General features: G+C 45.7%; 1 protein-coding gene across 1 annotated transcript; it reads right to left on the reverse strand.

Annotated features, from left to right (window-relative positions):
• Positions 1-916: 916 nt before the first annotated feature.
• On the reverse strand, positions 917-24,381 carry TMEM233 (transmembrane protein 233). Its single transcript, XM_046025746.1, has 2 exons — positions 24,196-24,381; positions 917-1,057 (listed from the first exon to the last, which is right to left on the reverse strand). The coding sequence occupies exons 1-2, from the start codon at positions 24,379-24,381 to the stop codon at positions 917-919; spliced, it is 327 nt and encodes a 108-aa protein (XP_045881702.1).
• Between the last annotated feature and the right edge of the window lie 1,215 nt (positions 24,382-25,596).

Below are 25,596 nucleotides of genomic sequence, written 5' to 3' on the forward strand. Positions count from 1 at the left end.
AGTGAGACAGAGATGGATCTGCGCTTGTCGTTTCCGGGCCTTGGTCGTCTGTCACATGACCTTGCCCTCTGTCAAGCCTCCGACGGGAAGTGTCAGTGATTGTAGCAGATTCAGCCCATCTCAGCTGGCTCGAGAAATGAGGATAAATTCGTCCAAATCCAGAAAGAGATAGCAATGGCAGCCACCTCTTTATGAGATGAGAGCATGTTGGCAATACCAAAAATATGTGATCACCCTTCTACCCTGACGTAGAACAGGTCGTCTAAATCATGAAATCATTTAGTGGATTGGGTAGCAAGGCAGAGCAAGCAAAAATCCTGATATTCCGTTGATTCTCCCACATTTCCCTCTGTCTTACGAAGAGGTGGAACCGTGTGACTGGTTTTAGCTAATACATTGTGAGCCTAAGGGACATTTGTCACTCCAGGGCCAAGGCATTGCAAATCCATGTGGGTTTCTCTGGTCCTCCTCGCTCCTCTCTCAGAGATTGGAACACTGTGGCCCCTGGGCTAGATACCTGTAAATAAAGCTTTATTGAACATAGCCATACTCATTCCTTTGCATACTGTGTACGGCTGCTTTTGTGCAGAAAGGGCAGAGTGAAGCAGTGATATGTGATTGTGATAGACACCAATGATATTTACTCCTTGGTTCTTTGTAGAAGTTTGCTGATCCGGGTGCTAGATAGAGCAGCTAGAGGACACTGGGGCTTTGGATAGACAGGACCCCGAGTGACTGGGTAGAGGAGAGACCCTCCACAAAGCTCCCTGGCTTATGTACCACCAGTGAAATAAAAATGAAAACTCCTTTGTTTGGGATGGTTTGCTCTTGGAACGTCACCTAACCTGTCCTCACAGATTGCTGTGGGCACCCAGGAGAAGGCATTCTATATTGGGAGGGATTCAGAAAAGCCTACTTACTTCCTTGTGAAGTGAACTGCGCAAGAAATACCGATGATGAGAAGGCCGATAATGATGGAGGCGATGGCTACCCACTTGGCATTCCTCCCGAGCCGCTTGGATCCTTCGATGTCTCCCTCGTTGTAGCTGTTCAGAGACTGGGAGACACAAAGGAAAAGCTGGTGATGACAGACGACCCACAGGGAAAGACATGTGCTTCTCAGACTGATCTGAGCAGGCAACGTGGTTGTCATCTCCTCCAGGAAGCCCTCCCTGGATTCCTGGGCTGACTTCCTTCCCCTTCTGGATTTCCTGATTACCTTCATCTTAGTATTTACTATAGCACATAGAAGGATAGCTTTGGCCTCTCCCATTAGAATATTAAGTGCTACGTGGGACCATTTACCTTTTGTTCAGTAAGGTACACCAGTGCCCAGTGCCATATTTGTCATGAAGAGGATGCTTGAACCAATATTTTTATAACAAACAGGGGTGCACATCTCATCTCATCCAGCAGAATGGGCTTTGCAAACCCTGGCCCACGGGCCAAATCCAGCCTGCTGTTTTATGAATGAACTCGGTTTGGAACACAGCCCCACTCATCAGTTTACTATTGTCTGTGGCTGCTTTCATGCTGCAAGAGTTGTGTGGCTAGATCAGAGGTCACATGGCCCTCAAGGCCTGAAATAGTTACTACTGGGCCCAATACAGAAAAAGTTCGCTTCTCCTGCCCTAGACTTTCAATCCATGAGGTCTCTGATTGAATTGTCCCCTTCTCTCCCCAAGCCACACTGTCAATGGGTACCTATACATATGGCTTTCACAGCTGATAAAATACGAAACTATTTCTATACTGGCTGGTAAATAGTAGTGACCCCTCCCAAATCCCAGCCATCCTGGTCTGCCACCTCTGAATCCCCACCGTTCCAGCGACTTAAGGGTTACGACTGGGCCCAGCAGAACGTCCTTGCTCATGGAATATGTTGTTGAATATTTGAACACTGATGAGTATTTTAAATATCGCCTTTGTTGCTGGTACTGAGAGCAGTGTCTGCTACCTTGTAGGACTCCAGAAGTAAGTGTTGGCTGAGGGGGTGAATGAATATACCCATTTCTCTACAGGATGTAAGTTTGTTTGGGGGCAAAGAGGAGGTGCTCAGAGAATGTTTGCTGCTGAGCGGACGGCCAGGACAGCTGAACCATCTTAAAATAAGCCCTCTTTATCATGACTCCCACTGCCAAGACTCCCCCAGAAGTTCCGGTGCTCCTGAAAGAAGACTGGAAATATGTATTCATGAGTTATGGACAGAGGTTGATCAGTGCGGGTAATTTTAGATTTCGGTGGGAACCTCTCTTCCCGAGCCTGAAATCACAGCATGGTAGTAATAATTGCTCCTCTTCCTGGACTGTTAAGGAGGATTAGGCACATGTAGACAATTACAAGGCAGGGAAACACCCAGTATACCGCTGAGCTTCCCACTTCCAGAACCTTTCATTAATTCTTGGATTCTGGCCACCTTTGCAACAAGCTGGGGGTCTCGGCCGTGAAGGGGGCTTGTGCTCAGGTATCGGGTGTGAATGGGAAGGCAGGGACCTGCAGTGACATCCAGAACTTCTAGCAGGAAGAGTTCCAGAATTCTGAGCCCTGAATCCTGGAGTGCGTGTTCAACCCTGAGTATTTATTAGAAACATCTGGCTAGCGTCTGTTTGTTTTAAATACAGATTTCCTGGAGAGATTCTGATTTAATTGGTATGGGGACCAGATACCAGTTTTCTTAAAAAAAAAAAAAGTGAAATATATGTGAAATGTACCATTTTTACTATTTTTAAGTGAATAGTTCAGTGGCACATTGTTGTTGTTCACCATCCCCACCATCTGTCCTCCCAAAGTGAAACTCTGTTCCCATTAAATCCTAACTCCCCATTCTTCCATCCCCCAGCCCCCAGCAACTGCTATTCTATTTTCTGTCTTTATGGACTGGACCACTCTAGGCATCGCATACAAGTGGAATCTTACAGTATTTGTCATTCTGTGTCTGGCTTATTTCATTTACCAATGTCCTCAGTGTTCATCCGTGTTGTGGCATGGGTCAGAATCTCCTTCCTTTTTTTTTTTTTAAGGTTTTATTTATTTATTTGACAGACAGAGATCACAAGCAGGCAGAGAGGCAGGCAGAGAGAGAGGAAGGGAAGCAGGCTCCCTGCCTAGCAGAGAGCACGATGCGGGGCTCGATCCCAGGACCGTGAGCAGAAGGCAGAGGCTTTAACCCACTGAGCCACCCAGGAGCCCAGAATCTCCTTCCTTTTTAAGGCTGACTCATACTCCGCTGTACATATACTGTTACATTTATCCCTTCATCTGGCGGTGGACACTTGTGTTGCTGCTACGGTATTTTTTTTAAGCTTCTTAGGATTGGAACCCTTTGGTCCAAATAGATATCTTTAATGCCCTGCAGGGTAAAGGTGCCCACCAACTTAAGATTAATTCTGAGGAAGTGTGCAACAGAGCACGGGCTCTAAGCTCAAAGAGAGCTGAATTCAAATTCCATGTGTTAGTCGCTATGAGAACGAGAACAACTTATCAAGCCTCGGTGTCCTCATCTGTAAACTGGAGGCGGTGGTTAGCACCTTCTTCACAGTGGAGGAGTCAGCGAGTTACGAGTTAAAGCCAGTGAGTTAATGGTGAGCATTGCCCCAGCCCATAGTAAATGGGCAACAAATGTTAGCTTTTATTGTGAATTGCCGCTGTCTTGTTCTTCCTCCAACACTGAGAGGTCTTTGGGGCGCAGTAGACTCATCCGGGCTACTTACCAGAATCAGAGATGATCAGGCTCTGCCCCTTGCTGGAGCAGCATCTCTGAGGACCCAAGTTTGAGAAGCTGTTTTAGATCAAAGTCACTGCATAGAATCTTAGAGCCCCCCAAATACTGAGCTCACAATCCAGCTTATTTCTTAATTTTCATATTTTTCACAGTCCAGTTTAAAATGATACAGATTCAGATGCTCCTCAAGTGACCGTTACCCTACATGTTGGTTTGGAGAACCCAGTTCTGAGAGGTGTTCTGTCCTGGCAATCCACTCGTGTTATTGTGATCAGTGGAAAAATAACAAGACACCTCCTTTCCCCAAATATCGTCAACTCCTGGCTGTTTCAATGAAAAAAAAAAAAAAAAAACACCCAACCAGTTTCATGTTCCCGAGTGGGAAGGACAGCAAGTCAATGCCATACAGAGAGGCACATCTCTATCTGTGTCCGTAAGCACGGGGGAGATGGGGGTTTCTAGAGTCACTTCTTTGCAGGGTTCTGCTGGTGGCCTGGCCGAGGGGCGTTTGGGTCCAAGCCATGAGTGAGTCTTACTCAACCTACATCGCTTGCTGACAGTCTGGCATCTTGTATGTGTCCCTTCTCTCTGCAAACCACCCTCTCGCTGGGGCTCCTAAGGGGACATGCTGGGTCGTCTAGGAATGAAGACTCGGTTGGTTTGAAAAACAGATGAACGGTCCTTTCGGTATCCACTGTGGATTCTGCTCCCCGCAGGAGCTCTCTTAGGAGTCCGTTTCCTCCTCTGGATTCATAGAAGAAGGGGCTGCCTAGGGGCGAATCTACTGGGAAATGTAAGGATATGGAGACAAGAGGGTGGGAGAATTTGGAACTCCCAGATTTCCCACTGAAGGAGCTGGGGAATCTCAGGGTTTGGTGGAGATCTAACAAACAAGAGGGAATTAATGTTCCCTCCTCCATTTGGTGGGCATCATTCTTTTCCCTTCCCCATTGGAATTGCTAAGGATCTCCTGACATGCTACAGACTGAAGTGGTGGAAATGGGTTGTAGAGAAAACGCATTAGTTTATAAATCTTTTTCTGAAGAGCTTAGAAAGCAAACTATCCCATCTGCTGTGCAAGAACCAGAGAGAAATGGGATGGCTTAGATCATCTTATTGGTTCTTTTACATATTACAGATGTAATTTGCGAACACATAAAGCATTCGAATGCTACAGAAACATCCAGTAAATAGTAAGCTCTTCTCCCCATCCTGTTTCCCAGAGGTAACCATTATTTGCAGCTTGACAGATTTGCTTCTAGATTTTTTTTCCCCCACGAATAGCTTGAAAGGAAAACTGACACTTTCTCTTGCTTCTGTTATGGCTAAGCACATCACGTATCTTGGTCAAGATAAAGAAACAGCAGTTTGTACCCTGAGATAACCCAAGAATAGAGAGTCAGTTTTTTGCCCCCACATCCCTCCAATATTAAACCCTTGAGTACTTCCCATCAATCTTGGCAGACACCGCTTCATCTCTGCCTTGTGCGATGTTGGTGCCCAAACGTGGGTCACTTCCTTTGTGGCTATTGTCATCTCTTGAGAAAGATACTGTTTTGCTTTGTTAAGTTTTTAAATCATGAACAGACTGCTGTAAAACTTGGTAGCCTTGGCAATTTTGCATTTGTTTCCTTGAAATACTTTGTGTTGTGCTAGCTGGTCTTTTCGAAGTTGGACTTCCTTGCATTTTGTTCTAAGTGAAATCTTTTCTAAATGTTTTGGTCTCTGAGTCTTTCTCTGACAAAATTAATAATGGTAACAGGTAACTTTTACTGAGTATTTATATGTTCTAGGCACTGTGGTAAATATTTTTCAAAGATTATCTCAGTAGTCTTCATAACAGGTGTGTGAGGAAATGCCTTTTTTGTTTCCGTATTACTGGTGGGAAAATTGAAGTACAGAGAAGTTAAAGTGATTTGCGCAGAGTTACATACATAGTATGATAAAGTGTGTGTACATGTATGTGAATGTTTATTGGTTAAATGTAATTTTTTAAAAAAGATTTTATTTATTTGATGGATAGAGATCACAAGTAGGCAGAGAGACAGACAGAGAGAGAGGGGAAAGCAGGCTCCCCGCTGAGCAGAGAGCCCGATGCAGGGCTCCATCCCAGGACCCTGAGATCATGACCTGAGCTGAAGGCAGAGGCTTAACCCACTGAGCCACTCAGGCGCCCCAAGTGTAGTTCTTCTTGATGTACTTATTTCCTTTGTTCAGTTTTCTATGAGTTTGTCTTTTTCTCATTGATTTGTGGGAACTTTTTATATATTCTAGATCAGTGTTGTACAATAGTAATATGGGAGGAGACATGTATGTGATTTTAAATTTTCTAGTTGCCCCACTAAAAAATAAAAATAGTGAAATTAACTTTAATATTTTCCATAAATTTTATGTGCACATACACACTTAGAGTTTTTTGTTTTCTCTTTATCCCAGAGGTATGAATAGCATTATACTATATATGTTCTGCAACGTGTGTTTTTCCTCCGTTACAGGTGGTGCACCTTTTCAAGCTAGTGCTTCTAGATCTCTCTTTCTCATCCCCCTGGCTTAGGCATGATTTAAAATAACAAGGTATATTGATAGAGTTCCTAATTCTTGCATCCTTGGGGGAAAGTCTTAAATTGTCATTGTGCTTGTTGTTATTGTTTTTAGGGAACTTCTTGTTTTCAAATAACTTCAGACTTACAGTTTGTGAGCATAGTTGTCTCCTTTTTAATGGCTCTGTAGTAGTCACTTACATGGCTGCTCCTCACCATTACATGTCAGTCATTTAAAGTTTGTTACAATTACACAGTGGGCTTCAGTAGACATCCTTATTCAAATTGCCTTGCCAAAAAGCTAGACAGATTTAGGGGCGCCTGGGTGGCTCAGTGGGTTAAGCCTCTGCCTTCAGCTCAGGTCATGATCCCAGGGTCCTGGGATCGAGCCCTGCATCGGGTTTTCTGCTCGGCAGGGAGCCTGCTTACCCCCACCCCCACCCCACCCTCTGCCTGCTTCTCTGCCTACTTGTGATCTCTGTCAAATAAATAAATAATATCTTAAAAAAAAAAAAGAAAAAAGAAAAAAAGACCTGGGTAAAAACCAAGAGTCCTCTTCCCCTTTGGTAGGGCATAGAAGGCACATTTCTGTTACCTGGACTGGTAAGCAGTGAGCCTTAGCAGCCAATGACACCACAGTGGGAAGTAGCTTTTCTGGAAAGTTCCTCTTGTCTGATAATGCCATAAGAGAAGAGAACATAAATCACTTGTGTGTGGGGATGGGATGGAATCCCCTAATGACCTTGGCTGGGAGCCCCTAGCGACCTTGGCTGGAAACCTGTCCTTGGCTCCCCATTGCCCTGGGAGAGAGATGCATGTTCTTAATCATGGCCCTCCAAGTCCTGCAGGGTCTGACCTCTGCCTGCCTTTCCAGCCCCATTTGGAGCCTTCATCCTTGCTCCACCTCCCTTTTTCCAAACTGGCCCCCCCCATCTTTGTCCTGGTCATTTCGTTTGCTGGAAGCCCACTTCCCTTGATGTCTCATGTGGCCAGGATCTGCTCATTCTTCTGGTCTCGGCTTTCATGTCTCCTTCCTCAAGGCAGTCTTCTCAGGTCACCCCATCTTGAGTAGGTTCCCTGACCTATGTGCTGACTCATTCTGCATCTGTTTCCTTCATGGCCTCCTCTCGTTGCGACTCGGTCATTTTACTCGGTTGCTGATGGACTCATTGAGTGTTTGACTCCGTCACCTGACTTGAGCTCCTTGAGGGTGGGCGCCATGTCTCTTTTTACTCATCACCCTTTTTCTAGTGCCTGGCGGAGGGTCTGACACTTAGTATGCCTTTACTTACCTTATATGAGGTTGAATCGACGGAAAAGCAAACCAGTAACACAAACAGTGCAAACAGACACTGAAATGAAGCCATTGGCCAACTTAACGTTCTGACCAAGGTGACCAACCAGTCATTTTGGTACTGACAGAACAGAGGGTAAAGCGCATCATCTAACTTCTGTGTCAGAGTTCTGAGGGGTGGGCTTCTGCCTTAGGCAGACATAGGTTTGCTGTGTGAATGACCAGAGTAAGGAATTTTTGGCTTGAGGTCAAGCACTCATGAAGGAAATTCAGCTGCTTTCACTTCATAAGCAGAGTCACTGACAATTTTTCACTTAAATGGAGCTCCCTCCCCCCAGTACTTGTCCATGGGTATGTGAATTGTGCTATGCCTCATTTTATTGCAGACAATAGATATTTGGATCTTTAATACTGTAGTAGCTGACCTCAAAGGAAAATAAGGCCTTCTAGGGATGGCTCTGAGTCTCAGTTTTCCTCATTTGTAAAATGGGGATAATAATGTCTACAGCACAGGCTGATTGTGAGGCTTAATTGAGATAATGCCTGTGAAGGGCCCAGCCTTACCTCATTTAATCTTGAAAATAATGCAGTGGGACACCTGGGTGGCTCAGTGCGTTAAGCCTCTGCCTTTGGGTCAGGTCATGGTTTCAGCGTCCTGGGATCAAGGCCTGCATTGGACTTTCTGCTCAGCAGGGAGCCTGCCTCCCCTTCTCTCACTGCCTGCCTCTCTGCCTGCTTGTGCTCTTTCTGTCAAATAAATAAATAAATAAAATCTTTAAAAAAAGAAAATAATGCGGAGAGATCTGCACTAACATTCCCATTGTATAGGTGGGAAAACCAAGGCTCAGAGAAGTTGGGTGAAAGGGCAGAGCTGGATTTCAAACTGGAGTTGAGTGCAGAGCCCAAACCACTAGTATCTGCCTTTGACTCTGTTGCCAGTTCTTGTTGGGGGAAAGAGAAAGGCTACAAGCAAAAAAAAAAAAAAAAAAAAAAAAAAAAAAGTTCTCATTGGAAACTCTGAAACACATAGACACCCTCCCCCAACAAGGGTCAAAAAGCAAGTGAAATAAACAAGGGCCAGAGAGCCTATTACAGAGGAGACAATGTGCATATCAGATAAGGGACTTCTATCCAGAATATATAAAGAACTCTTACAACTCAACAACAAAAAGACAAGGAACCCAATTAAAAATGGCAAAGGATCTGAACAGACATTTCTCCAAACAAGATATACAGGTGGCCAATAAGGACATGAAAAGATACTCAATATCATTTGTCATTAAGGAGCTGCAAACCAAAACCATAAGATACCCACTAGGATGGCTAGAATACAGAAGACAGACAAGGGGCCCTGGCGGGGGGGAAATGCTCATTTGGTTAAGTGTCCGACTCTTGATTTCGGCTCAGGTCAGCATCTCAGGGTCTTGGGATGAGCCCCGTGTCAGGCTCTGCCCTCAGTGGGGAGTCTATGTGTCCCTCTCCCTCTGTCCCCTCCCCCACCCGCGTGTACACTCTCTTTCTCTAAAACAAATAAAATTTTAAAAAACTTTAAAAAAAGGAAAGTTTTACTGAAGTGGTAGAGACATTGGAGCCCTCTAGCATGAAGCCGTACAACAGTATAGCTGCTTTGGAAACAGCCTGGCAGTTTCTAAAAAAGTTAATGTAGAGTTACGGTATGACTCAGCAGTTCCACTCCCAAGTACATACCCAAGAGAAGTGAAAACATACACACAGAAGAACTTGTCCATGAACGTTCACAGAGCATTCCTGATACAGCCAAAAAATGGAATCAACCCAGTGTCCATCCACAAGTGAGTGGAGAAAAAAAATAGGGTGTTTTCATACAATGGAATATTACTTCGCTTTAAAAAAGACTGAACCTAGAAAACATTATGCTAAGTGAAAGAAGACAGGCATAAAAGATCATAGGATGTATGATTCCGTTTATACACAACCTCCAGAATAGGTCAGTCCAGAGCTACAGAAAGTCAATTAGTGGTTGCCAGGGCTTAGGGGGAAGAGGCATGGCAAATGAATGCTAATGGGTATGGAATTTCTTTCTGGGGTGATGAAAAGTTATTGGAATTAAATCCTGGTAATGATTGCACAACCTTTTGAGTATACTAAAAATCACTTGAATTGTACACTTTTTTTTTTTTTTTTTTTTTTTAAGAAGGAAGGCCTGGTGACAGCTTTTGCAGCTTTTGCACCTTAAGGATTCCAGGGGACCAATGATGGAGACCAGAGAAGTTGGTGGTGTCAGGCAAGAGATAACGTGAGGGCTCAGAAGCAGCTCGGAAGGTATATTTGATGGTGACCCCAGTGTCCCCTGGAAGCAGCTGCCAAGCCCTGCTGGTGTTAACGGGTGGCGCATTACAGTTTTGTGTGAACACGTGAGAAACACCTCTCAGAAATACAGAAAGGAATTTTGCGGGGGGTGACGTAGCGGGGAGGGGCAAGAACAAGTGAAGCCTGGGCTGTTGTTTGGTCATGAATGCCTAGGGAAACTGGGACCCAGGCAAAAATGGGTATTGTTTTCTCAGTGACCAAATTAGTTCTGAGTGATTGTTCTAATTTGGAATGAAGGTTGAAGTAAAAGTAAACCAATAATTAGGGCCCACATATGGGAGCAATTTGGCTTGAGGCCGAGGCACAGTAATGATCTGTGAAGAGGTCTTGTGTGACCTCCCACCCCAACCTGAGTAACAGAAGCCCTTGCTTTCCATTTTGTGGCCTATTCTGGGATTCCTTCCTGGGGGAGTTAGGTCCATTTTAAGTGGATGACCTAGATATCCTCAGGTATGTCCCTGGATTATACCACGCTTACTCTGCCCCCAGGGCCTTTGCACTGCCTGGCTCTGCCCGGATTTTCCCATGGCTGGCTTGATTTCATCCTTCAGCCAACCATCCTTTTCTTTTCTTTTTTTTTTTTTTAAAGATTTTATTTATTTATTTGACAGAGAGAGATCACAAGTAGGCAGAGAGGCAGGCAGAGAGAGAGAGAGAGAGAGGAGGAAGCAGGCACCCCACTGAGCAGAGAGCCTGATGCGGGACTCGATCCCAGGACCCTGGGATCATGACCTGAGCGAAGGCAGAGGCTTAAACCACTGAGCCACCCAGGCACCCCCAACCATCCTTTTCTAAAGCAGAATCTCTTTTCCACCACCTGCCGCCACTGGTCCTTCTCTGTCATATTTCCCTGTTTATTCTCCTCACAGTGAGAATCAACTCTTCACAGTTTTTTCTCTTACCAGTCTCTGAAATGATCTTGTTTATGTGCTAACCTGTGTATGGTCTGTCTTCTCCCACTAAGACAAGCTCCTAGAGAGCCAAGACCTTGACTGTCTCATTCGAGAAGCAAGGGAAGGCTGTGGTTGTCCTATGCCCAATTTGGGGCAGAGTGGGTCCATTTGGCTGTGGATCTGAAGCCACATTCTGCAAACAGATCATCTGTTTGTTTTCTGTGTCTTATTTCTTAACCAGTTCAGAAATCTTGAGGGGAAGTGGGGTTAATTCACTGACCCAGCATGTAGGCCTCTTCTAATCAGAGGACCAGTTGGCCCACAGACGCCCCAAATGTCAGCTGTATTAAGGGTCAGCATAATGTCCGGCACATAGTATTCAAACATTGTTGAATGAGTGAATGAGTTTGAGAGAACTGCCCCCCCATGCCCTACCCTTGAAAAGTGGCCAGAGGTCTCCCACGTGCTGTGGCATCTACTCCAAGGGGGACCAGACATATTCGAGTGATGTTTCTTTGTATTGGCTTCAAGCTCTCTTCTCCCATCTGAATTCCTTTCCCTAGCCTTTCTCTTTGAAGCTCAGAGCTGCATGATCCCCAGCAAGCTTCCTGCCATGGCGGCCAAGGTCGGAAGTTACCAAGGTTACCAAGGATGCTGTAATTGGAAGACATGCCTGGTGACCCAGACTTTCTCTGTCTTTGGCCATACAGATGTCTATTTGCCACTCGCCCTGCCTCTTCTGTTTTCCTTTTCATTGAAAATGGATTTTGGACTTTGTCACAATCAAGCACAAATGTGGAAGGGACTTTTGGGGGGCTCATGGGATGTTGAAGTGAATGAGTATGTTCTTGCAGAGTCCATTTCTTTTTGTTGGTAGATACCTGAGAGAGAGTGTGGCTCAAGGGGAGATACTGTGAGCCACGTGACCTCTAAAAGCATGAAGAACTTTACCTAAGGAGCATCAGGTACCCTTTCTGTGGTTGAGGGACAGAACAAAAATGTGGGCTTCACTATGGAAAATAATATGGTATTTAAAATTTTTGTTTGCTATTGTTTGATCTATTAAATTGCCCATACTGAAATCCTAACTTTAGAACATGTTCCCTTTTCTATAAGACACGTCTTCTTTTGGGGTACCTGCGTGGCTCAGTCAGTTAAGTGTCTGCCTTTGGCTCAGATCATGATCTCAGGGTCCCGGGATCAAGTCCCGTATTGGGCTCCCTGCTCAGCGGGGAGTCTGCTTCTCCCTCTTCCTCTGCCCCTCCCCTGGCTTGTTCTTCTGCTCGGGTGCTCTCTTTATCTCAAATAAATAAATCTTGAAAAAAAGATACCTCTTCTCTCAAAACCATCCTCCTCTTCACCATCCCTATATCTCTAGTACGTATTTGGGCAGTGGGAAGTGAGGTTACCTCTTTGTCTGTCTATGTGTGTGTATCTCTCTGGGCCTCTCTGTTTCGGTCTCTCTACTCTCTCTCTCATATACACACAGACTTACAGACCTATACAGACTTAACATCCATGCCTGAGCACAGCTGCAGATACTTTTGTTCAGCTGTAAGAACTCTATATAAATCAGCATTGTCTTAGATCCCTAACTCCTCCAAGGCTCCCATCAAAACAGCTTGACAAACCCAGGCCCTTTAGTTACAACATCTGAGTTTTCAGCTGACTTTGGGATTTCTCGTTTCAATTTTGCTTGCTCCTAAGATTTTGCGCCTAGAGGTAGTGCCGGCAGTTCAGAGATGGGGCTTGCAGACCACGAGGCACAATTCCTTGCCATCATCCTTCATTCATTCACGCCTGTCTTTCTCCTCCTTGTGTTTCTGGGCTGTGCCTCTCCATAAATATCTTCAAGGACAAGTGGGAATCGTCCTTTTGCCTATCATTAAAACCAAAACGCTAGAGAGGACTTCTGCCAGGCTTGATTGAGAGCATTATATGATGCTTCCTCTATTGGTGGGGCAGATCTATTAAAAGGGAAAGCTTTCAGAACATCAAAGCTGTGTTCCTATCAAAGGGTGAGGCATAACCACCTGATCCTAATCCTTAAGAGACTAGACTCTAACTTTCATGGGGGTAAGGACTGTCGTGTCTGATTTTATCTACTAGGGTCACCTTTCTTTTCTTTTTTAAGAAAAATTTCAGTATAATTAACATGCAGTGTTATATTAGTTTCAGGTGTACAATATAAGGATTCAACATTGCTATACATTACTCTTTGTCACCTTTCCCAGCTTTGCTTCCTCATGGATAAATGGGGCAGACCGCTCTCTTGCATACTTCTCTGGGAGTTTGCAAGGAAAAAGTGAAATTGTGTCCATATTAAAATGTTTTGAGAAGTAAGGACATGTGGACAAATATGATGATGATGGTGGTGATGTTGATAATGGCAATACCACACTACCCAAATTATCCAGAACAAAGAACAAATGAAGTTATCAGAAGAGGGCATTAAATACAGAAAGTCTCCTTCAGTGCAGGGGAATAGGACATATAAAGAATAAAGGAAAGGGAAAGGTGACTTTCTGAATTTCACCTACAGAAGAAAAGAATGAGGGAGGAAGAGCATGAACAAAAGTTCGGCTAGGGAGACCCATTAAAAATACTTGTGTTGTTTATTTTTATTTGGGGCACCTGGGTGGCTTAGTGGGTTAAAGCCTCTGCCTTCGGCTGAGGTCATGATCCCAGGTCATGATCTGTCTGTCAAATAAATAAAATCTTTTAAAAAAAAACAACTTTTGTTGGAAGAAAGCAGGGAGAGGTAGGTCTATAAAGTAAGAATGTTAGGGATGGAGCTCCTTGCCATAGCTCCATATCAACATGTCTCAATCCATTAAGACCGAGAACTACAATCATTAAGAATGGTATTAACCAAAGTGTGCTTTGTGGTGTATTAGCCTTAGGATCAGAGGATCCCAGGCGATATGCTTAATAAATGCTCCGTGTTATACTGGTCCCCTGAAGAGCCACAAGGCACAGTATTTGGCCAAATGTTCCGAGAAACCCCAAAGGAAAGGAAGCAGTTTACTTTTGCTTAACTTAGCATTTGACTTCTCAATTTCATCACCTCCCCCACCCCACCCCTTTTTTGGCAAAACTTTGTAACATTGGGCAGAACCAATTGTCTGAGAAGCATGGTGTTGGAGAGTCTGGCTTCTTGAACTTGCTGTAACTGGACGTTTTCAGGTATGTTCAGGCTCACACTCTGAAGGTATCACATTTCTGGAAAAGTGGCTCTGAACTGAAGAGTGTTATCCATCCTGTGGACTAGCACATGGAGAAGAGAAACCAGTTTCCAAACACGGACCCATTGGGTGGCAGCGTGAAGATGTTGGTGAGCTCTAGACCAGCCTGGAAAGTTATCGTCAGGAACAAAGGCTTGGCCAACCTGTCAGCAACCCGTGGCTTTAGCCTGGGTCTCCTGGGTATTTTTCAAAAAAGTTTTGTTAGAAATGCAGAACACAGCTAGGAAGGGAGGGGAATCCTCAGAGATAAAGGTAGGAACAAGCTTGGGCCTTTATAGCCATTCATTCATTCATTCATTCATTCAATATGTTTCTTATTGACCATGTGCTCAATATTGTGCTAGGTGATGAGGCCCACAGTGCTACTTCAAGGAGTTCACATACACAAATTTGTGCAAGGAAGTAAAGGTCCCCTCAGAGAAATCTGTTCAGCATATAATGGGCACAACCCTGGGTAAGGGCAAGCAAGAAAGACCTCATGGAGGAGGTGACTTTCCAGCTGAGTTTTGAAAGAGGTGTGAAATCTGCATTTAACAAAATCCTCAAGTGGTTAAAGTTTGTAAAGCATTGTTCTGGGGGTATGAGTCCTCCTACCTGGTCTCCTCTTGATAATTATTTGTAGGTTTCCTCTAAAGTTATCATTAAAATTCATACATTATAAGTGAGAAATAATTTGCTTACTAATTAATGACGAACTGCACCTCATCCATGGCCCTGTTTTGCCAGCTCATTTAATAGCTGCTGTTGTTATCTGGGCAGTGTTTGATAACTTTGGGAGACAGATTCTGGCTGGACTTCTTTTTTCCTTTTCCTTCATTTATTTGTTTATTTATTTTTTATAAAGATTTTAAAAAAAATTTATTTGACAGAGAGAGAGAGATCATAAAGTAGGCAGAGAGGCAGGCAGAGAGAGAGGGGGAAGCAGGCTCCCTGCTGAGCAGAGAGCCCAATGCGGGGCTCGATCCCAGGACCCTGGGATCATGACCTGAGCTGAAGGCAGAGGCTTTAACCCACTGAACCACCCAGGCGCCCCATCCTTTTTCTTTTTTTAAAAAAAAAAACAAAACTGTCATGGAATTTTTTAAATTTGAAAAAAAAACAGCAAAATAATATAATGACTCCTCGAGTTCCCATAGCCCAGTTTCACTATCTCTTAGCAGCCAATCTTGTTTTATCTATATTTCCCACATTAGCTTATGACACAACAATTATATCATTTTATTAGTAAATTAAAATGGTATTTAATATGCATTTTCTGGGGCACCTGGGTGGCTCAGCCAGTTAAGCGTCTGACCCTCGATTTCGGTTATTATCTCAGCGTCATGAGATCGAGCCCTGTGTTGGGCTCTGTCTCTGCTGAGGCACAGAGCGTGGAGCCTGCTTAAGATTCTCTCTCCCTTTCCCTCTGCCCCCACCCCCACGCTTATGTGCACATGTGGGCTCGCTCGCTCTCTAAAAATGTAAAAAATAAATAAAAGAAAATATATTTTCTTTCAGGCAAACTGAGAAAGAGATGCTTAACTATAGAGAACACAGTGATGGTTTCTGGAAGGGAGGTGGGTGGGGGGATGGGGGAAATGGGTGATGGGGAATAAGGGAGGCACTTGTAACGAGCACCAGTGTTGTATGGAAGAGTTGAATCACCAGAGTCTTCACCTTGCGTGTTAACTAACTGGGATTTACATAGGAACTTGAAAGGGGGGGGAAATTATTTTTTTAAATAGGAACCCACAGATTAATATCTTGAAATAGATTTAGTCTCTACCTGGGACTAAAAGTACTCTGACAGCAGTTTTAATTCTAGATTCCCAAGTGTTAGTGGCCACCCTCTGCCATGAAGTAGTCAAGAAAGCAGCAGCAGCTTGGATGATATGCGCATCTAGAAAATCGGCGTGTGTCTCTAACAGAAATTTCCAACAGTGGCATACTTCAGGTAAGGTCTTTATCATCTGGAACCATTTTAATACTCATCAGAGCTTCCTGTACAGAATTTCATAAAAGATAAATCACAAGGGTGGGGGTGGCGCCTAGATGGCTCAGTGGGTTGAGCCTCTGCCTTCGGCTCAGGTCATGATCCCAGGGTCCTGCGATCCAGCCCTGCATCGGGCTCTCTGCTCAGTGGGGAGTGTGCTCCCCCCACCTCTCTCTGCCTGCCTCTCTGCCTACTTGTGATCTCTGTCTGTCACATAAACAACTAAAATCTTTAAAAAAAAAGAGAGAGATAAATCACAAGGGTCCATAGTATTAATACCCCATTTCTCCACTGATGGTCCTGTGGGAAGAGCTGGAGAAGGTTAAGAGAAGTCACATTGAGAGACCCAATGAGCCACGACATGTAGAACTCCAACTTGTGAGCAGGATGAAATCTCCTGGGTTAGCTGCCTGGGCTGAGAGCTGTTATTTCCAAGTTCTGCCTCAGTCACAAAAACCCCCATAAGAACAACAACAACAACAACAAACCCCCCAAACTCCCCTTTAAACTTAATTCAAGTCTACTTGAAATATAGTTTTGATGGACGAGCAGATCCCAGTGGAGCCTGGGTCGGATGGAAAGAAGAGTTGGTTTGGTTTGTCTTTCATCCTGTGGACGTTTACTTTCTTTTTGACCACAAATCTTGTTTTCTAGAGCCAGGCTGGTCAGGCACAGGGTGGGGCTGTAGCTTACTGTGCCAACCCATGACCAGATAATGGATTTTGACAGTGGCTTTCAGACCACGGATCCATTACCCACTGTATCCTCTGCAGGTTTACGAGACCCATTGCCTTGTCTTGAGGAGGACTTCTCTTAGCCTCTTTTCTGTGTTGGGCCTTTTTTGCTGGATCCTGTGTCCTTCTCTTCCTTGATTTACTGCTTTGTTTTGGGGGAGCACATCCTCATAACTTTCTGAGGGAAGGTATATGGCAGGTAGTTTTTTGTTTCTATTGTTGTTTGGATTTTTTTTTTTTTAATCTTGATTATCTGAAAATGTCTTTATTCTTTTCTCTCCCAAGACTGATTGCTCAGATGGGTCTAAATGGAGGTTGGAAATAATTTTCTGTTTGGATTTTGAAGTCATTGTTCCACTGCTTAACTTTCAGCATTACTGGGGCACCTGGGTGGCTCAGTCGTAAGCATCTGCCTTCGGCTCAGGTCATGATCCCAGGGTCCTGGGATCGAGCCCCGCATCAGACTCCTTGCTTGGCGGGAAGCCTGCTTCTCCCTCTCCCACTCTGCCTGCTTGTGTTTCCTCTCTTGTTGTCCCTCTCTCTGTCAAATAAATAAAATATTTAAAAAAAAACAACTTTCAGCATTACTGATGAGAATTCCAAAGCCATTATGAATGCATCCATAGCTTGTTTTTTTTCTTATAAGTTTGTAGGATTTGAGAGAAACTTTACCCTTAAATATCTGAAATTTCACCATGATGTGCTGTAGTACACAAATAATTTCATTCATTTTATTGGGTATCAAGGGATTCTTGCAATCTGGAAACTCAAGCATTCTGTTCCAGACATTTTTCCTGTATTATTTATTTAATAATTTCCTCCCTTCAGTTTTCTTTGTCTGTTTGGATTTTCTTGAACTTCCTTTTTTTCTTTTTAAAAAGACTTTTATTTATTCACTTGAGACAGATAGATACAGAGAAAGAGAGAGCATGGGCAGGGGAAGAGGAAGAGGGAGAAGCAGACTCCCCGCTGAGGTGGGAGCCTGATGTGGGTCTCAATCCCAGGACCCAGAGATTATGACCTGGGCCGAAGGCAGATGCTTTACCATCTGAGCCATCCAGGTGCCCCTTTAATGAACTTTCTGATTAGATGTTGGATTTCTGGGAACAATTTCAAATTTTCTTGATTATTTCTCTCTTTTGGGGGAGGAAAATTTCCTTCCTCATTTTTTAAATTGTGGTAAGATATATATGACATAAACTTTACAGTATTAACTGTTTTTTAAGGGCACAGTTCGTGACATTAAGTACACTCACACTGTCGTGCAACCATAACCACCATCTGTCTCCAGAACTTTCCATCCCCCCACGTCGAGACATTGTACCCATTAAACAATAACTCCACATTCCCCTCTGTCTCTAGCCACTAACAATCACGGTCTCCTTTCTGTCTCTATCAATGTGACTACTCTAGGTGCCTCACCTAAGTGGAATAATATATTTGTCCCTTTGTGGCTGGCGTCTTTCACTTAGCATAATGTCTTCAAGGGTTAAATTGTAGCATGTGTCAGACTTTCCTTTCTTTGAAAGGCTGAATAATATTCCATTGCATGTGTACGCCATATTTTATTTATCCATTCTTCTGTTGATAGACATTTGAGTTGCTTCCACATTTTCCATCTTTTCTGATTTTTGTATTACTTCCTTGAGCTTCCCTCAACGTTGACTTCTAATCTGTCTGCTGGTTTTTTTTTAAATCAACCCTCATTTTTTTAATTCCCAAGATCTCTGTTTTGCTTCTCTGATTTATTTTTTTTTCCCAGTCTGTTCTCTCTTTGTGGACACCATCATCATCATGTTCATCAGCTACCCTTAACTTTGATTCTGCTTTTGGCACTATTTATCTCCTTACACTTAATTTCTTCTATAAACCACAGGTCTGTTAATTCAGAAGAATTTCTCAAACATCTGATAACCTCCCACTGCTTGTTCCTATTTGAAAATAAGACACTGAAAAACTTCTTGGAAGTTCTGTAGATGAGGATGGGGCTTGTCAACAGATGGGCAACGTGTATGACGGGGTGGGGCATTCATCATTTCTCTGGAGAATTTCTATATGTTTGTGTCTGTATGTTTTTTTCTTTTGGTATGGTCACCTTGTTGGAAAGAAATTCTCTAGTCTCCTGCCTGGATGCCAGGGCCAGGGTACAAATTGGGGACAGAGGCTGGAGCCTTTCTTGCTCAGTGATACCTTGACTTTACCCTCAACTGTACCTCATGTCTGGTGCCACTCTGTTTAACCTCACCAGAGAGCAGATCTCCTTCTTCTGTCAGGTCCCTACCACAGGGGCTGGCTGATGATCGCTGGTAGTAATAACTTCTTAAACAGACTTTCAAAGATTCCTCCACTCTTCAGCCCTACTCTTCATTCCTAGCTTCAAAGGTGATATCGTCAATTGGTATCTCCAATTTCTGAGCCTTTCTAGAGTTTTCAGGGTAAATGGATTTTATTCTTGCTGGACCCTCCCTCTGTAGGATTTCAGTTTCAGTATTATCTACTCTATAAGTCAAGTCAATGCTCAACTAACCATTTTCCATGTTCCAAGATGTCACCTCTCTCCTCTCTTCACCTGGTCTCCTAATATGTCCTTGGATGTTTGTACTCTTTCAGATTCACTTACTATCATTTTAAGTGGTTGCAGAAGGGAGTGGGAAAAAATAGGCCTGATCCATATTCCTTGTTTATTTGTACCCATCCCAGTTTAGCATTAATATTTACTTTTAGGCTATGACATTTATTCCTGTGACAATATTTTCTTGTCACTGCTTTTGATCTTACTGAATTTTCTGGTCTCAATAAAAAGAGGAAAACTGCCACTGGAAAAGGCAATGGCTTGTTTCCCTGAGGTATACACATCATTGTCATCTCCATCATCACCACCACCATCATCACCATCATCACCATCATCATACTTAGTGAGTTAGTTCTAGTGACGTCCTAGGCAATGGGATGAAAACATTTATCATTCAGTCTCCAAGGCTGTACTTCAAGTAGGTACTATCATGATCCCCATTTTGCAGGGCTGAAAAAGCAAGCCTCAGAAAGATTGAGTCAGTGGCGTGAAATCACAAATAGCAGATGGCAGAAAAGGATTTGAACCCCAGTGCTTGGTATCTAGACAGGTTCTATAAGGGCAAAGGAAAAGTTGTTCTGATGAAAGAAGGCTTATATATAGATTATCCAGTCCAAAGTCATTGGCTATTTCATATCCACACTTAGGGTGACCAGATTGGTTCAGCTGTGCAGATGATTGTATCATGACCTCCTTAAGAATGGGGGCTCCGCGTGGACTCAACTTCAGTCTCTTGAGTCAGGTAGCAAATTCTGTGTACATATCCAACAGTGAACTCAATCTAAAATTGCCAATACTCCTGCAATTTGCTTAGAACTTTTCTCCTTCTTCATCTAAGAGCTCAGAAACCTTGTTGATCTTATTTACCTCTTGAGAGAGCTAAAAGAGTAGGTCAATGTCTGGGATAGAGTCTGGCGTATAGTAGGTGCTCAGTAAATATTTGTTGAATGAACCAACATTCTTTCTTTGAATCAAAAGCCATATGGAAATTATGGAGTTCCTTTCAGATGGAATAAACAGAGATAACCAGGGAGCATGGGGAATGAGGCTTGAAAGCCAGGCTGTGCCCTGCTGCAGGGCTGCATCTGCGTGGAGAAGGGATTCCATTTTCGAATTCCCTGAACATGTGATATGGGCTAGAAGTGGCCCAGCCTGGGGAGAAGTTCTGGAGATACCCATCCCTGATATGGAGTGGAGTTTAAGTACACTTTTTTTAAAAAAATATTTTATTTATTTATTTGACAGAGAGAGAGGTCACAAGTAGGCAGAGAGGCAGGCAGCGAGAGAGGGAGAAACAGGCTCCTCAACTGAGCACAGAGCCCAATGCGGGGCTCGATCCCAGGACCCTGAGATCATGACCCAAGCCGAAGGCAGAGGCTTAAACCACTGAGCCACCCAGGCGCCCCAAGTTTAAGTACACTTAACAGAGAGGCAAAGATTTCCGTGTCTCTGCCACTGGCAATGCTCAACCCACTAGAGTTCCAATACAGCAGGCCATGTTGTACCGATTCTCATCTGTAGGGCACTGACTGTCCCCCAACCTGCAGGACTTCCCTACCTCCACACGGGGTGGCGGAAAGACCGTACATGCCCACAGTTGGAAGAACGTTATTCTCCGATGTATATTTCTCAAAGTAGTTTTCTTATTCCCCAGCATCTACTCCAACTTGGTAGTTTATAGAAGTCTTTTCTGGCTTGGTTTAATAAATAAAGATCTCATTGTTTTGAGATCTCTGGTTCTTTTTACAGTTCTGGGAACTAGTTGTTCTGAGCCTTATCAGTATTTCCCATACAGTCATGTTTATATCACTCTGCATTCCTTTGCAGTGTTTCTTGCTTGGGGTGTCGTTGATTTCTGGGGGAGGTCCTTTCTCCACTGGGGGACAGACTCCAGCATTGCAAGACATTAGTACTCTTTGCCCTTTTCAACAAATGCCAGTAGGGCCCCAAGGCACTGTGACACCAAAGATGCTCCCCAACATTTTTAAATGCCTCCATGGGGAATAGCACCACACTGAGCAGTGGTGTGCCTGACTTCACCACAAATTATAGGTAAGTCAGACTTGAAAAGAGCCAGACCCCACAAGACACCGTAGGCAAGCCGCACAGCTGTCAAGGTTGGTCAACCCCTTTCCTCCTACACACCCTTCCTCTTCCTCTTTATTCTTTGGATTTTGGAATCTTTATCCTGAAAGCCCAGATCTGCGTAGTGTCAGTGGGAAAACACCTTAGAGGGTGTGCGATGGGGAAGGTGTGGGAAGCTCTTCAGAATTTGGGTTTCACTTAGTTGATGATCTTTTTGTTTTCATATGTGACATATGTTGTTCCCAGTCTCCAAATCTATCCATCTGTGCAAAGATTATTGCACGTACCTAGCACGATGCTGGGAGCTGGACATTCTTTATCCTGTTCCATCTTTCTGACAGTTTTGCTCAACTAAAAATGCTTTTCACATTCCCACTTTCTAGATGAAGAAACCAAGGCTTTAAGAAGGAGTGAAACTTGGCCTCTAGTCAACTTTCCGAGCCCAGTGTTTGTGTTCTGGCATGAGAGTGGTGTCTTGCTATAAAACTGTTGGAAAAGTCTTGAGGGAGGAAATGGGGAAGAGGGTGGTCAGAAAAAAAGAGTTTTCCATTCAAAGCAGGTACCAGTCTAGTCCCACCAGAGACACCAAGTGGCATCATTAGCATCCGACCTGTCCTCACCAGCTGGAGTGTTAGCTCATCTCAGATCAATGAAGGAAAAAGCCTTCGCAGGCAGTTTTATAATTGGCCATGGGAAAGGGGCGAACTGGCTGCTGATTCATTAATAAATCAGGATAGAGTGTGGGCACCAGTTCCAGCCAGAGCGTCTGCTGCTGCCTGGAGAATTTGGCTGCAGCATCCTCTCCAGCTTTGCTGCAGAAAACCCAAGACCGGATATCTCTGGTGAGGAAGGAAGAGAGGAAACTGGCTGGCTGGTCCTCAGGAACCTGATACCAAGGTTTTCCTGGCTCCAGTCTGTGGAACAGGGCAGCAGGAGTGAAGCAGACGTCATGATCCATTAACGCCATTCATTCACTCACACTTGCATTCATTTCATGTATTTATGGAGAATCTGCCACCTGCCAGATTCTCTCCTAGGTGCGGAAGATACAGCAACAATAAACACCCAGAAGTACTCCTACCCCATAGGGCTTTTACTCTAAGGAGGGCACATAGACAGTAAGTGTATTAAGAAATAAAACAATCTGTCACAGGAAGAGGAGTGCCCTAGGCGGAAAACAGCAAGGGCAGGGGAGTAGAGCTTGTAGGGATGTTGATTGGAAACCAGGATCGGGAAAGACCTCAGGAAGTGACATTTGAGTAAAGATCTAATAATAACATCATCCTGAACACCGTATCAAGCGTTTTACAACCATTAATACAACCACCTCAAGAAATTGTGGCTATGATTATTCCCATTTTACAGACAAAAAGACTGAAATTAAGAGAGATGCAGTGATTTCCAGAGATCATACAGCCAGTCGGCGGTGGGAACTGGGGTTTGAACCCAGGAACGGAACGGAACGGAAGCGGCGGCACGCTTGAATGTTGGTGCGGACAAACGGGTTTGGGGAAGGGAGGGTTGCGCGTACAAATGAGGTCTTTGCACCTACGAAGCAAATATGGTGCCACCCGTGGGCAAGTGTGGGCGGACTTGCGTGGGGGAAGGGGGCAGTGACTCTCGATCTTCCCTGAGCCGAATCGGACTCTCTCGGTCTGTAACTGGGGAGGGAGATCACGGCAAGGGTTGTCCCGGGACAGTGCCGGTCGGAACCTTACCCCGCCGCCACCCCCGGGCCAGCTGCTCCAGTCAATAAAGCGAGGGCCTCGCGGGCGCATGCCACCCTCCTGGTGGGGTTCGTCTGGGAGTTCCTACCGGGGCTGAAGGAGGCTGCGGAGCCGAGCTCTGGGAAGGGAGACTGAACACCAGCAGCCGCTACTCCGGAGAGGCGCACGGTTCGGGAGGCGGACACGCTAAGGGTGGAGGGGAGCCTGGGAGCCCTTGGGGGACGCCAAGAGATAGGGCCCGCGCGCAGCAAACGAGGGAAGAACTACAACCTGCTGGGGCAGAAAGAGTAAAAGCACGTTGCAGGTGAGAGGGGCAAAACGGGCGCTCGAGAAAAGCCTGGAGAGCGTGCAGGCGCGCTGGAAAGAAGGGGCCGAAGGATTGCCGGAGAAGCCAAGGAGGGAGCTGGCGTAAAGAGAAGGAAGAAGGAGCTGTTTCCCGGGAGAACGGGGTTACCTAAGAAGGCATGGGACCAGGATCAAGGAGAGGGCGTCGGAAATGGTCTGGGGACCCCAGAAAGTGGCCAGGACGGCGCCCTGGGCTCAGCAGAGCAAAGACTATGCTAAAAGGGTGCCTTGCGCTGGAGAGGGGGAATCCCCCGCGCGGCACTGAGGGGGCCATGGAACCCGTGCACGCAGAAAGGGGCTGGCTTTTGCCTGCAAGGGTGGCGCACTTTGAGCTTCTAGAAAAGCAGGTTGAGAAGAACCGGACCAGTGCCTAGGAATGTCAGAGGAGGCAGGCAGGGGAAGAAGCCGCAAGAGTCCACGGAAGAACTCCCCGGGTTGGGCCGAGTGCACGATGGGTGCTGGAAGGAGTTGGGAAGCCGGCCTGGGAGAGGCTGGATCGGGGCTCTGGGCGCCACAGGCAGCGCAGAGGAGGCGCTGGTGGTTGAGGGCAGAGCGCTGAGAGCCTGAGACAAGTGAGGAGGAGGCGCAAAGAACGGAAAACCCGGGGCGCGGCGGGCGGCGCGTAAGGGAGCGGTGGAGAGCGCGCTGGGTCCCCAGCACTCCGGCAACGCCTCCCAGGTCTTCCCTCCCTGGCTGCTCCAGGTCCTCATTCACTCACCATGATGGAGAAGACGAAAGCCACGATATTGATGGGGTACGCGGGGCAAAAACACGAGACGATGGCGAGCCACAAGTAGTTCTTGGGCATGGGCACATCCTCCTCGGTTTTGTCATCCTCGGTGTTGGCCTCTGGACTGCTGTCCAAAGCCCTCTTGAATTCCGCGCTGGGGTCGTACTGAGACATGGGCGAGGCCGGGCGGCACAGGGTGGGCAGAGGAGCACAGGGTCGGCGCGGTCTGGGACTGAGGCTGTCGGCTCCTGGTGAGGCTCTGAAAAGCCAGTGGCTCAGGGCTCAAGGGAGACGTGACCTCACCTCTCCTGCGTCCTCCGCGTGCACTCGCCCCGGGCTGAGGGACCTGGGCCAAGAGCTTCAGCACAAGAGGGAGGGAGGGAACAAGGGAGTGAGGGGAGGCGTCCGGGAGGAGAGGGAGCCAGGCGGCCTGAGAAACAGGGGAAAGGCACTCCTTGAAGGACACACCCAGAGACCATCAGACAGGCACACAGACTCACTCTAAGCCCTAAATAAAAGGAGGCTCAGAGCACGGGAGAGCGAAGGTCCTTTACATTGCACACTGGCCAGCCTGCGGTCTCAAGGTGACCAGCTCATCTTTTCAAGCCACTGAATTTGAATTCATTACGGGTAACAGAAGGCATCCCAACTCCATGCAAGTGGCCACAGACTGACTACTTCCTCTTGACCAACAGTTTGCACACACACCCCCCCCATCCAGCCCCTCCTCAGACTTTGAACCCTAAGCCCCAGGAATTTCTCTTTCCCTGGCAGGTGGACAGGGAGCAAGGTGCTAAGCTTTGGGCCCAACCCTCTGTGCCTTGCACAGGGGTCCTCTGTCCTTTTTTTTTTTTTTTTCCCCCTCTAACCAGTTCCTTTTTTGGGGGTGAGGCCATCCACTCCTCAAGCCCAGGGCCAAAAGAGGTTGGCACAGTCTCTCCCATCCTAGCCTTTGCCCCGCTGTCCATGGGCAGCTCCCCTGACTTGCATCCTCAGGTCATGTCAGGGAGTTGTGTCCATCTCAGGGACCTCAGTGGATACTTCCGTGGGCACTGCCAGTCGCTGGGGGGGGGGGGGTCATATAAGAGCCCATTCCCACTGCCCTTTCGGCCTCTTCCTGACTATAGGGCTCCACGTTCAGCTGCTTTAGCCTTTTCTTGTGGTCTTTGGATCGGAAGTGGGTCTTCAGGGTGGCGGAATCGATGAAGTATCTCACGCAGGCTTACCCCCTCCCCGTCCCCCATTATAGACAGCCAGTAGGGGCCAGTCTGGGTTTGGTCCACTTTTTCCCAAGTGTACAAACAAGGAACCCTCTCCTCTCCACTTTTCCACCTACAGAGCCCCTGAAGGAAGAAGCAGGTAGATCTGGCTGGTGTAGACAACCCAGGA

The sequence above is a fragment of the Meles meles genome, chromosome 12 (assembly GCF_922984935.1).
Source record: "Meles meles chromosome 12, mMelMel3.1 paternal haplotype, whole genome shotgun sequence".
Lineage (NCBI taxonomy): Eukaryota > Metazoa > Chordata > Mammalia > Carnivora > Mustelidae > Meles > Meles meles.